Genomic DNA, 12,266 nt, shown 5'->3' with positions numbered 1-12,266 from the left:
TCACACTTGTGGCAGGACGGATCCGGCAGGCTGGTCTCCCCGTCGGATCCGTCCTTCCGCTGTTTCGCCGAGCCGCCGCTCCGTCCCCAGGGCGAAAGCATGTCAGACTTTTTAGTCCGCCGGCTTTCGCCGTGCTGCGCCGGAGCGCAGCCCCTGTCCCCATTATAGTCAATGGGGACGGAGCGGCGGTCCTGCGAAACAGCGGAAGGACGGATCAGCCAGGGAGACCAGCCTGCCGGATCTGTCCTGCCGCAAGTGTGAAAGAGCCCTAAATTAGCTATATTTCAGGCGCAGATGGCGGTGCAAAGGTTAGTTGCGCCGCTATCTGTGACTTCTCCCCGCTCACGCCAGGTCTAAAATTGTGGGCATCGTGTGGGCAGGCTCATTCATCACTTTCTAAGCCTGTTTTAGGAGTAGAAAATGGTCTAAATGTAAGACAGATTGGAAGATGTCCTACATTTAGAATTAGCGTTGGATGCCTCAAAGTTATTAAGAGGCCTGCACCTCTTCATAACTTCGGCGGAACCACCGCCAGCGCCTTTATTAAGACCGGCGTCCAAAACTCCAGTCTTAATAAACGTGCCCCAATGGATGTTTTAGTGAGCCAGGAAGCAGTATAAAAAGCAAGCTGTCCTTCCTGTAAAGGACACGACCACTCACCTGGAAGTAGGTGACCACAGGAGTGGTGCTTGTTTTCAGCTCAGTAATTACAGAAAGAGATTTTAAGTCGCTGGACAGGCACAATCCAAGACAAGACCCAAACACCTGAAAGTCAAAATGAGAGAAACATAATTGGGACATGAATGTTAAATCCCTCCATGAACAATATGCAGAGAAGAAGGCGCCATTTCATGTTCTGCACTGAGAGAACGTAGCAAGGAGGCAGAGTAGTCAAAACTGTTCACATAAAGAGGTTGGACCCCCCGCCGATCTGATACGGATGACCTATCCTGAGGATCGGTCATCAATATAAAAAAATCTTGGAAAACCCTACATGTATGGCGCTGGAGCGATGTGCAAACATGGCGCCTGCTTGCATGTGCAGCGGGCATCATGGCCGGCAGATCTCTGCTGTTTCATACAGCAGAGACCTGCGATTTATTACCGTGACCGGCAAGCATGCCGATCGCGGTAATTAAATGCTTTAGATGCCGTGACCAAGTGAGGTCACGGCATCTAAATGTGCAATAACAGATGGCAGGTCAGGATAAGAATTGAGCATAAATGACTTTTAATGGCAAATATAAAATCCCTGAAGGAACAAAATTAAAAAACATAATTAATAAGCTCATATGAGCCACAAAATGATCACAAAAATTTGCAATTAAAAAAAAAAAAATATATATATATATAGAAGGAAAGGCTCGCGATTAGAGCCGAAACGTTGCACCACTGGTGTGAATAAAGGGTTCACTACTTTTATTCTTGGAGTGCCGCTCATTTTTCCTAGTATATATATATATATATATATATATATATATATATATATATATATAAGTTTTAATCACCCCCCTTTCTGTATAATTAAAAAATAAATACCTAAATAACAATAAATATAAACATCATGGGTATCACTGCGACTGAAAACGCCCATATAATTAAAACAGGGAAAAATAATTCCAATATGGCGAATGAGGTGGCGATTTGCCATTTTTTCATTGCTACTCTTACAAAAAAATATGCAATTAAATGTGATCAAAAAGTCACGCACACTCCAAATTGGTATCAATAAAAAGTACAGATTGTTTCGCAAAAAATTAGCCCCTAAACAGCTCAGTAGACATAAGTATAAAAAAGTTATGGGGGTCAGAATATGGTGATGTAAAAAAATAAACACCTATACATATGGGGTATCGTTGTAATTGTACTGAACCAGAGAATGAAGGGCATGGGTCAGTTTTGCCGTAAACGAAACGCCGTGGGAACAAAACCCATAAAACGGTGGAGGTATTGCGTTTTTTTCCAATTCCCACTACATTTAATGCCATAATTAATGGTGGCATTACAAAGTACAACTTGTCCCGCAAAAAATAAGCCCTCATACAGCTATGTGACCGGAAATATAAAAAAGTTATGGCTCACAGAAAATAGGGAAGAAAAATGAAAACGCAAAAACCTCCGGTAGCCAAGGGTTAAGAAATAGTCCTCTCCTCACAGCTTACCAAGCACCGCGCCATCCATTGTATAGTGGTTGTGTTTGGTATTGCAGCTCAGCCCCATTCACTAGAATAGGAATGAGATGCACCTAGGTCATATGACCAATGAAGGTGACAATACTAGCCTAGAAAGAGATTGTGGCGCTCCAGGCATCTTCAAACAGCTGATTAATGGGATTTCTGGGTGTTGGACCCCCTCTAATTTTATATTGATTATGTATCCTGAGGATACGTGATTGATGTCAGAATCTCGGAGAACCCCTTTAAGAATTCTCAGCAGAAATCCTCCCAACACCTGTATGGAGTATGCATGTTCTCATATCGACATGTTCTTCTCCAATGGGTGCTTCAGTTTCCTAAAACACTCCAAGAATTTATGTCAGGGTCCGTGGACATGGCATGGACCATGTACGGCTGAGGAGTGAGTCCTTATATGTCCATATTGCACAGCCATAGCTGCTTCATGTGCTATCGTATGGGGCCTCCATTATCAATGCTTCTAGGAAAGAATACCTGTGTAATCTGGCACGTGACGGAGCATGTCACAATATAAGTGGAGAACCTACAGGGTACGGCCACTTGTGTGGTAAATCCATGGCATTTACATTAGCAGCAAAGTTTCCACAATGACACCCGCACATAATCTGACATGCGGTGTGGATTTTATATCTGTAGCCTGCTCCACTTCTGTTGCAAATTTCAGCCTTTGCAACACAAAGACGGAAATCTATGGCAAATCCATGCAACAATAATTTTTTTGCAGTTTTAAACCAAAGTCAGAAGTGGATCAACAAGGAAGGTTACCTATAAAGAAAAGACTGACACTTCTCCCCTCTTTTGTATACACTCCTGTTTAGGCTCAAAGAAAAATATGTAATGGGACCTAATGCTTTGCTGATACTATGAAGAATCGTCTCTACTTGGCTTTTCCAGCAGGCGGAATATGGATCCACAGAAAGTATTTAGGATCCACACGCTGGAAAAGTCTGATAAGCGCTGCTGCACTTTTGTGGTTTCAGCAAAGTTTAGGTACCCTTTAAATGGCCACTAACTTTTCACACAACTTTGCATGAACCAATAATACATGCGACCATAGGAAACTATGTAATATGTTTTATCAGAGAGAAAATTGGATTTTTTGTACTCACCGTAAAATCCTTTTCTCGTAGTAGGCATTGGGGGACACAGCACCATGGGTATATGTCCAACTACCACTAGGAGGCACTAGACACAAAAAGTGTTGGCTCCTCCCAGGTGGGCTATACCCTCTCCACAGGCACGAGGCTATTCAGTTTGTACCAAAAGCAGTAGGAGAGAGAAGAAAAGCAAGGAACCAACAACTCCCGTACCGGGAAAGATCAAGAGACCAGCCCGGAGAAGCGGAAGAAAAAACATAGGGAGGGATCTGTGTCCCCCAATGCCTACTACGAGAAAAGGATTTTACGGTGAGTACAAAAAATCCAATTTTCTCGTGCATGGCATTGGGGGACACAGCACCATGGGACGTCCCAAAGCAGTCCCTGAGGGAGGGAAAAGAAGAGACGCGCCACCGGTTGGGCATACAGGTGCAGGAGAACCATGTGACCCAACGGGAAAAAACACGAGATGGGCAAGAGGTTCCATAACAAGGAAGAAACCTCAGAAGAAGCAGGGAAGACTGCCAGCACCCCAGGACAAATGACTGGAAGAAAATCCCAAATGCAAGAAGGTGGCAAAAGGAAACAGAGCGCAGCCAAGGGCTGGAGAAAAAATTAGGACAGCACCGCGTGGTGAAACTACCCAACGCTCTACATTGTTCCAGACCCAAAAAAACCTGTGGCCATCCCCTGAAAGGCCAGGGGAGAAAAGAAACAGGGAAGCACTGAAAACCAAACGAGTGGGGGAGCCATAGCAAGGCTCACATGTGAAGGGAGGGGACTCCCCTCACCGCAAGGCCAGGAAAGAAGCTAAGCGCCCCATGTAAAGGTGAAAACCCAAGGCTGCTAGAGGAAACCGCCAACCCTGGAGAAGGAGGGGGTTGTAGGTAAAAAACCAGGAAAAGAACGATAGCTCCTGCGTCCCCAAAAACAGGAGACGAGGCGCAAGCCTCCGAAAACAAGATATCACCGTGAAGCGCTAAGACCAGAGGAAACACTGGGCATGTGAAGTAGCATGGAAAAAAGAAGCCAGATACAGGCCAGGCAACCTCGGCAGGACACACTGGACTGAGAGACATGGGAGTAGAAGGAGAGCACTCCAAAAAACCTAAAGAGGAAAGGTCCTACAACAGGAGGAGGTCCCTCCCGAAGGAGACCATACGGTGGAACTGCAAACCGCAGCACTAAACCACTCAATACCAGGTACTTGACGTGGGAGGCTGGAAAAAGAGACACAAATCCCAAGAGGACCTCAAATGAACAGGGACAGGGACTCCAGAAAGGAGTACCCAGTATGGGCTCACAAGGAACCAGAAGCTGAACCACCAGAAGACAACGCAAGCCAGAATATCCAGGAAAGGCGAAAAGAAACCACCATAGGGGAAGGGGCATAGGCCATGGACAACTAGCCGTACCAAGAATATTGACCAGCAAACCTTAAACATTGTCCCAGAGAGGGCAAGTACAGCAGCTCGGGATGTACCACAAAACGACAGACATCCATATGCATAAGGAATGCAGAAGTCGCCATGAAAAAACCGGGGTAGCCTACATAGAAATGTAGAAACCAGCTGCGACCGGCATACAGAAAACTTCCAGGGGGGAGAAAGCACCAGACAGGTGCAGACGACGGCAAGGTCCAAGAGGACTGCCCCTCCGCCATGTAGCACAACTAAGCAGAAAATACAAGGGAATACCGAAAACACCTGGACCCAAAAGGAACTACGGGGCCCTGTCCGATACCAGAGCAAGCAGCTGAAAATTCAGACAGGTGTGTGTGGCGCTCAGAGGTCCTGTCCTTGACCCATCAGGGAGGACGTCCAGCAATGATAAAAGCCGTGGACCCAGAAGGATTCCGTGTGGCGGACATCCAGCGATGACAGAAAACCGCAGCCGCGGCCGATGCCACCAGCTACGTGTCCAAACAAGGTAGAAGATCCAGTGGAGATCCTTGTACTTCACCAGGAATGGGCCGCTCAGCAATTAGGAAACAACGCGAGTACTCCCCTATAACATGGGGTAACGCGGAGCACAGCATACCGTAGTACCGTAAAGAGAAGGCAAGAGCAACTACAGCACGAAGGCCAACAACCACCTGGCCACGGAGTAGGGAGCGTGGTTGAATGAGGACCACCCGCCGGATCAGACAGATCAGTCATATACTGGAGCTACCAGAAGTAGCAGTAGACCGACAAGGTGGGGGTTGGGCTGGCCCACACCTGCCAGACATGGAAACCATGCACACGCTGAACGAAGGGGGCCTGGTGCAGACAGTGCCTTGAGAGGTAGAAGGAGACCAATGAGCGCGACAGTAAAGGAGTGGCAGATGTATGGAAGAACCAAATGGATGGAACCAACATCCGCAGCACAGATTAGAACCCGTGGGCAGAAAACACCCAGTGATACAGAAACTGTCTGAGCTACAGACCGCACCACAGGGCCCAGCGCTTGGGGTACTACAAACACACGCCTAAAATATGGGGAAAGTGGCTGCATGTTGCCAACTAAGGAGAGTGGAAACATAGCCACAGCATCTGGGAATGAGACAGCATACGGAGGGTACAGGTACACAACCTGTAAAGTAGAAATATGGCTGTGTTAGAGGAACTACATTTAAGATCGAAGCAATGTGGCCGCATGGTGCACCCTAGACCCAGAGAGGTGCAACAGCAACCGCGTTAACAATGGAACCCAGTAGGGCCGCACGGTACCACAAAGAACAAGACAGGTGCACACCACAATCAGGTAGGTGCAATGGCAACAGAAACAGGGCCGCATAGCACACCCTAGAAGCCAGACAGGTTGAACGGCTGCAGCATCGGAGACGGTTCAGGGACTCTACCCATGAAGGGAGTAAGATGGCCGTTTGGTGCACACTATGATGAGGTAGGTGCAATGGCCACGGCAATAGGAGGAGGCCTCAATATCTCGTCCTGTAAGGAGAGAAAATGCCACATGGAACACCATAAAGCCGGACAGGAGGAACGGCTACCGCATCCGGAGATGGCTCAGGTACTCCACCTGTTAAGGGATCAAGGCGGCAGGGAACAGACAGGTAACTGAACCGGACAGGGGCAATTCTACGGCAATTGAAAGTGGCCTCTATATTCCGCCCGTAGGGAGAAATGTTGCCGCATGGAACACAACAGAGCCCGCCAGAGGTATCGGCTACAGCACCGGTGATGGCGTAGGTACTCTACCTGTGAAGGAAGCAAATTGGCTGGGAACAGACAGGCGCAATTGCAGCGGCAATTAAAGGCAGCCTGTATATCTCGCCAGGAAGGGAGAAATAGTGTCGCATGGAACACCATAGCGCCAAGCCAGGGGAATCGGCTACAGCATCAGGAGATGGTGTAGGTACTCCACCTATGACAGGAGCAAAGTGGCTGGGAACAGACAGGTGCAATTGCAACGGCAATTGAAGCGACCTGTATATCTCACCCGGAAGGGAGAAATAGTGCTGTATGGAACACCATAGAGCCAGCCAGGAGTAATGGCTCCTGTAGGTACACTACCTAAGAAAAGGGGCAAGGCGGCTGTACAATTGCTCTGAACTCACCAACCTACAGGAGGCGATAGCCGAGCTAACCGCTTGCCCAGAACAGGAACTCCCTGTAATGAGGTAGAGTGGCGAACACCAACACCAGGATGGGAACCCCACGGAAACACTCTCAAATGTGTAGAGGATAGCCCCTGGTATAGGGGAACCAGGAAGGCTTGTCAGGGACAGCCTATGGCAGTGGTGCAGGAACCCCCCTGTTAAGGAGAAGGCGTACGTATCAGACACCGGGTAGGTGACTCAGTATGCTAAACACGGGGACGGCTGCCTTACCTGTGCGGTTGAATACCTGTGCGGTCAGGGGAGCACCATCCGAAAATCCACTAGAGGGGATACCAACCCTGTTTAGGTAGGAGAGGTTCCTCCGTGCACGTAGTCTTGACCTCCCAGAGGGCTTCTATATGGAGGAAGACCGCCTGATGCTCTGTTCCGAGGGAATCGGTGCAGAGGTGTCCCCAGAGGCAACGGATGGGGTGACAGGAAGGATTCGTCACCAGCCTCAGGCCTGTCCTGGGGGGGATCCGAGGATGCCGAGGAGGGGTGGGACCCCGTTGAGACCACCCGAGGGTGTACTGTGAGCTACCCCTCGCCGAACCCGGGTGCAGGTACCCCTAACTGAGCATGCCCCATCTGCAGGGAGGACCCTGGGAGGGCAGAGGTGGCCGCAATTTGGGTTGGTAGCGTTCCAGCGACACTGCCAGGGAGAGTCGGCCAAGGTTCCCATGGCATTGACACGGAGGGACCCATTCATGGGGAACCTACACAAAAAGATTGTTCAGGGAAAACAATGGGATCTGGGAAGAGGTACTGCACACCAGCAGGGACAGGATGACCACATGGCAGCCATTGTAGACAGCGGACGCACGTGAAAACACGTGGCGACCGAGGAGCTGTTGGGAGAAGAGATGCTCAAAAAGCAGCCAGCAGAGGCTGTCTATCCTGACCCGGACGCAGTGTTCCCCCAAAGAGGTGCAGCAGCAGCTGTTCCCCAAAAAAGAGGTGGTCAGTAGGGCTGCAGGGGACATGAAGCAATCGAGGGGTTAACCACCCCCTCCAACAGAAAAAACATGTTAGCCCAGGAAAGGGTGAGGAGATAGCTCCTCCCGAGGGCCGGGCGGGGCTCAGAAAAGCCCGGGAAGCAAGGGGGAGGGGCCGGGAAGATTGCGGCCTAGCAGGCCCAAAAGCCGGGGCCTCGATTTATGAGGTGGCCGGGAATGGAGCAAGGGGGGCGGGGCGAACCGCGGCCGACAGAGGGCCCACCGAACCATAAAAATAGGTGAGTAGGGTAGGGGGGGAGAAGCGACACCTGGGGATAGGCAGATCAGGGCAAACAGAGCACCTGGGAGCCGGGGACAGGCCATAGAAGATGAGGCCTAGTCCCGGCAGAAGCCGGGGACTAAAGTAGCGGGGAAGCCAGGGAGAGACTGTGGCCAGGGAGGAGAGAAAAGACCAACCGAGGGGGAAAAGAAGGGAGGAAAAAAATGAATATAACCCCCCCAGGAGGGGGAGGGGGTTGGCTAGGAGGAACGAAGAGGCTCCCCAGGACCCCCAGCTAAGGTGGATCCCATCCCCCTGGCCACAGAAGGGAACCTAACCCTGGGGCAGGGACACAGGGACAGGGGAGTATACTCACCATCCGATATACTCACCATCCGATGTCTTCGGGCGCAGCACGGTCACCCCTTCGGCAGACTCAACACGGGAACCGTGGGAATGCCGGCAAGCCACTGCGGATGCAGTCCGTGGGGACTGGGTGACCGGCGATGGTACCGAAGTACGCGCCCGCAGGGGGGGCAACTAAAGTGGAACACGATGGAGCCCCAGCCTGCAGCAGGTATAACGGTGGAAAAAAACCGACCTGCGGAAGAGAGAAAAAAAGAATAAAAATAAACAGCAGAACCTGCAAAAAAGCAGGACAGGTCTGCCTCCTACGGACACTAGACTAAAACTGAATAGCCTCGTGCCTGTGGAGAGGGTATAGCCCACCTGGGAGGAGCCAACACTTTTTGTGTCTAGTGCCTCCTAGTGGTAGTTGGACATATACCCATGGTGCTGTGTCCCCCAATGCCATGCACGAGAAATATCTAGTTCTGTTATCAGATATCTATCTCTCTGTCCCACTATTTGCTAAATGCTTCTCTCTTTGAAATTTGCTTTGAATGCACCCAGGACTAAAGCAGATCATAGTAGGGTCAGATTACACATGTCAATACAAGTCAATGGAGAGGGGTGGGGGGAGAAGTGAGCAGGAACTTAGAGACACGCACAGGAAGAGAGACTGCTTCAGCTAAGTAGGAAGTTTATATCTCAGACCAAGTGCTTTCTTCATAACCATACAGGTCAGTACTACTCTGTAATGTCATCCATCATCATTGGGCTGCTTCTGAGTGCGTAAGAGAAGGTTAGGCTTTCTGTGTGCAGTGGATGGCAACTAGTCTCCACCCACCAGATCTAGGAGAACTGTAAACTAGAGATTCAGAATGCACGGATAGAAGTGATAACGGACAGAAATCGTGTTAGAATTTCCCCATGTAAACATTGTATTATTCATTAATGCAAAGTTAGTTGAAAGGTTAGGTATGCTTTAAAGCAAACTATGGGAGCTGTATTAAGGATCTGTACAATACAAATCGATAAAAGGCAAAATGCATGAGCCCTTAGAATTGTATGGGGTAGAGGGTGAGAAACACCAGGAAATGGGACACGTGTAAGTTCAGAGGACAGTGCTGAGAATACCGTGTATCAAATCAATAAAGGCTTATGGTGTGCGCCTTGCTGAAAAAATAAAATAAAAAATATATATATATATTATATATAAAAACAGATCCGTGGATAGGCATGCAGTAAGAGACATCACATGCTTACGTAAAATGCACAAGAAAAAAATATAAAGGATACGTTACACGGTGTTAAATATAATACCTCTACGATTGTTGCGATCTTGTACATCCCATACGCATAGATCTCGATCTCTCCCGAGACTCCACCAAGGACTAAAGCATTAAGTCTTACAGAACAAAAGGAAAGAATATTACCACCCGACTGCAGAGAGACATTGCTATTAAATTTTTGTAAAAATAAAGTACCAGTGATGCCTATCACAATCTACTGATGGATCTAGTAAATTGAATATAATTTGTAATAAAACCCAGGGAGGGCAAAGCTTAAAGTGTAACTTTCATTCTTTTTTTTATCTTTGCAATGTATAGGGGCAGTGATGCTGACCATTTTTGTAATATACTTTAATTACTAAAATCGTGCATTTTATTAGAAAAATAGCTCTAAAATGGCTCATTTGAGCCTTAGCAACGCTCCTCTGTCTTCTGTTTTAATAACAATGGAGACTTGCTAACACTGACTGCGTTATGTAAACAGAAGACAAAGGAGCGTTGCTAAGGCTCAATATGGGTCATTTTAGAGCTATTTTTCTAAATAGAAATGTACAATTTCAGTAATTAAAGTATATTACAAAAATGGTCAGTATCACTGCCCCTACACATTACAAGAATAAAAAAAAATGAATGACAGTTACACTTTAACTATATGGGATAGTGGAGAGACTGATCTAGATCACTGGCTATGTAACCTGGTACTATAGATACATATATACAGATAAACATATTTAATTCATATTTTATTCAGTTTTGCATGAGTGGAAGGTGGTCACAGCTGGGGTGTAAATATACTGTGCATATGGCATACAGCGGAGACCAAAAAAGCAAAGCAAGGGTCCTTTGGATTAAGCAGGAAAAAAAAAATATATAATCTATCCCTAGGATTGGTGACACACATGATTACTGGGGCCCTACTGCTGGGACTCCCACTAATCACTAGAACGAGGAGTTTGGATGCAGCTGTGGTCACACGTGTCCTGTGGCTCCAGTCAATGTCTGTAGGCGCTCATTCAGACGGCTGTATGTTTTGTTCCACATTTTTGTGGAACAGGTGCGGACCCATTCATTTCAATGGGACTGCAAAAGATGCGAACAGCACACAGTTCCATTCCTCTGCACGGCAAAAAATATAGAACGTGTGTGCGAGTAAAACTCAGCTCCGTGGCCCTGTTCAAGTCTATGGATCCGCAAAAAACGGAATGCATACGGAGCTACTGAAACATACTTTCCATTTTTTTTTTTACGGACAGACTGAACTGTTCGGAAAAAAATAAAATAACAAGCCGCATTTTTACCGACCGCAAAAAAACGTACGGCCGTCTGAATGAGCCCTAGGGCTGAGAAATATAGCTAAGTGCTGTACTCGACTATTCCCATCAGTCCCATAGACAACGAATGGAGCTGTAGAGCGCATGTGTGACCACTGCTCCATTCAAGCAAGGGACAGCGGTCAGACCCCAGCAATCCTATATTTATCACCTATCCTGGAATAACCGAAACAAGGAGAGCACAGGCTAGGACGATTTATGGAAATTGTCACTGCGTTCACCTACCGAACATCTCCCAAAAGCTTCATTTCATCAGATTTCTCCTCACTGTGACATAACAAAAACATAAGGACCAGTTAGTCACACGTCTAACACTAAATACTGTATAAAGCGGTATCAGGCGAGACTCCTACAATAGACAACCAGTTCACCTGGGAGTAATTGCTCTAGTGATAGATGATCGCGTGCACCGATGTGACATCAAAGCCGCGTGGCTGCAGCGGGCTGACTGTTAAGAGGCCGTTTGATGTTTGAGCAGCATAACCTTGTGGCAGATTGCAATGAGAATGCAGTTTATGGATTAAACAGCTGCTTTTATCAAGACTTCAGCCGTGTACGTGTCTCTCTGCGCAGCCAGGCAGTAAGGCGATAAGGATTGTGTCAGGATGGGTTTAGAAAAAACTGATGGATTTGCAGTCAAGCTCAATCAGTTTTGTCTGCGACTGCGCTCAGTTTTTTTCCATCCGGATTGTATCTGGATTGAATGCGTTTTTGACACGTGTGAAAAAAAAAATAAAAAATCTAAAGAATAACAATCTACATCTCCCAGCAGCCATCAGTGGAAAACACATTTGCACGCAAGTCCCATTCACTTCTATGGAGCCAGAGCTGTGTGAAAAAACGCACAGTATAGAAGATGCTGCGATTTTTCCTCAACGCACAGAGCCTTAGAAATGAATGGGTCAGGATTCAGGCCGGATGCTATGTGTTCGCAACATGCATCACATCCGGATGGAAAACCCTCTTGTGTGAAGGAGCACAAATGGTGCACTAGTCCGCTCAGCAGAGATTTACAAGGTCACATTCACATGTGGCAAATTCATCGTGTGAATGAGAATGAAGTCTAAGGCTACTTTCACACTAGCGTTTTTCTTTTCCGGCATTGACTTCCGTCCCAGGGGCTCAAAACCGGAAAATAACTGATCAGTTTTATCCCCATGCATTCTGAATGGAGAGCAATCCGTTCAGTATGC

At 47.7% G+C, this 12,266-nt stretch overlaps 1 protein-coding gene across 2 annotated transcripts in view; it reads right to left on the bottom strand.

The window, feature by feature from the left end:
* The window catches only part of ANAPC4 (anaphase promoting complex subunit 4), a 61,569-nt gene that overhangs the window by 37,161 nt on the left and 12,142 nt on the right, over positions 1-12,266 (bottom strand). For both annotated transcript variants that reach the window (XM_044281860.1, XM_044281862.1), the window contains exons 7-9: positions 11,299-11,340; positions 9,774-9,858; positions 661-765 (exon numbers count right to left, since the gene is read on the bottom strand). In XM_044281860.1, coding sequence (XP_044137795.1) covers positions 661-765; positions 9,774-9,858; positions 11,299-11,340 — 232 coding nt within the window. The remainder of the gene's footprint in view (positions 1-660; positions 766-9,773; positions 9,859-11,298; positions 11,341-12,266) is intronic.

This window comes from Bufo gargarizans, chromosome 2 (assembly GCF_014858855.1).
Source record: "Bufo gargarizans isolate SCDJY-AF-19 chromosome 2, ASM1485885v1, whole genome shotgun sequence".
NCBI lineage: Eukaryota > Metazoa > Chordata > Amphibia > Anura > Bufonidae > Bufo > Bufo gargarizans.
This window is presented reverse-complemented; position numbering and strand designations above follow the sequence as displayed.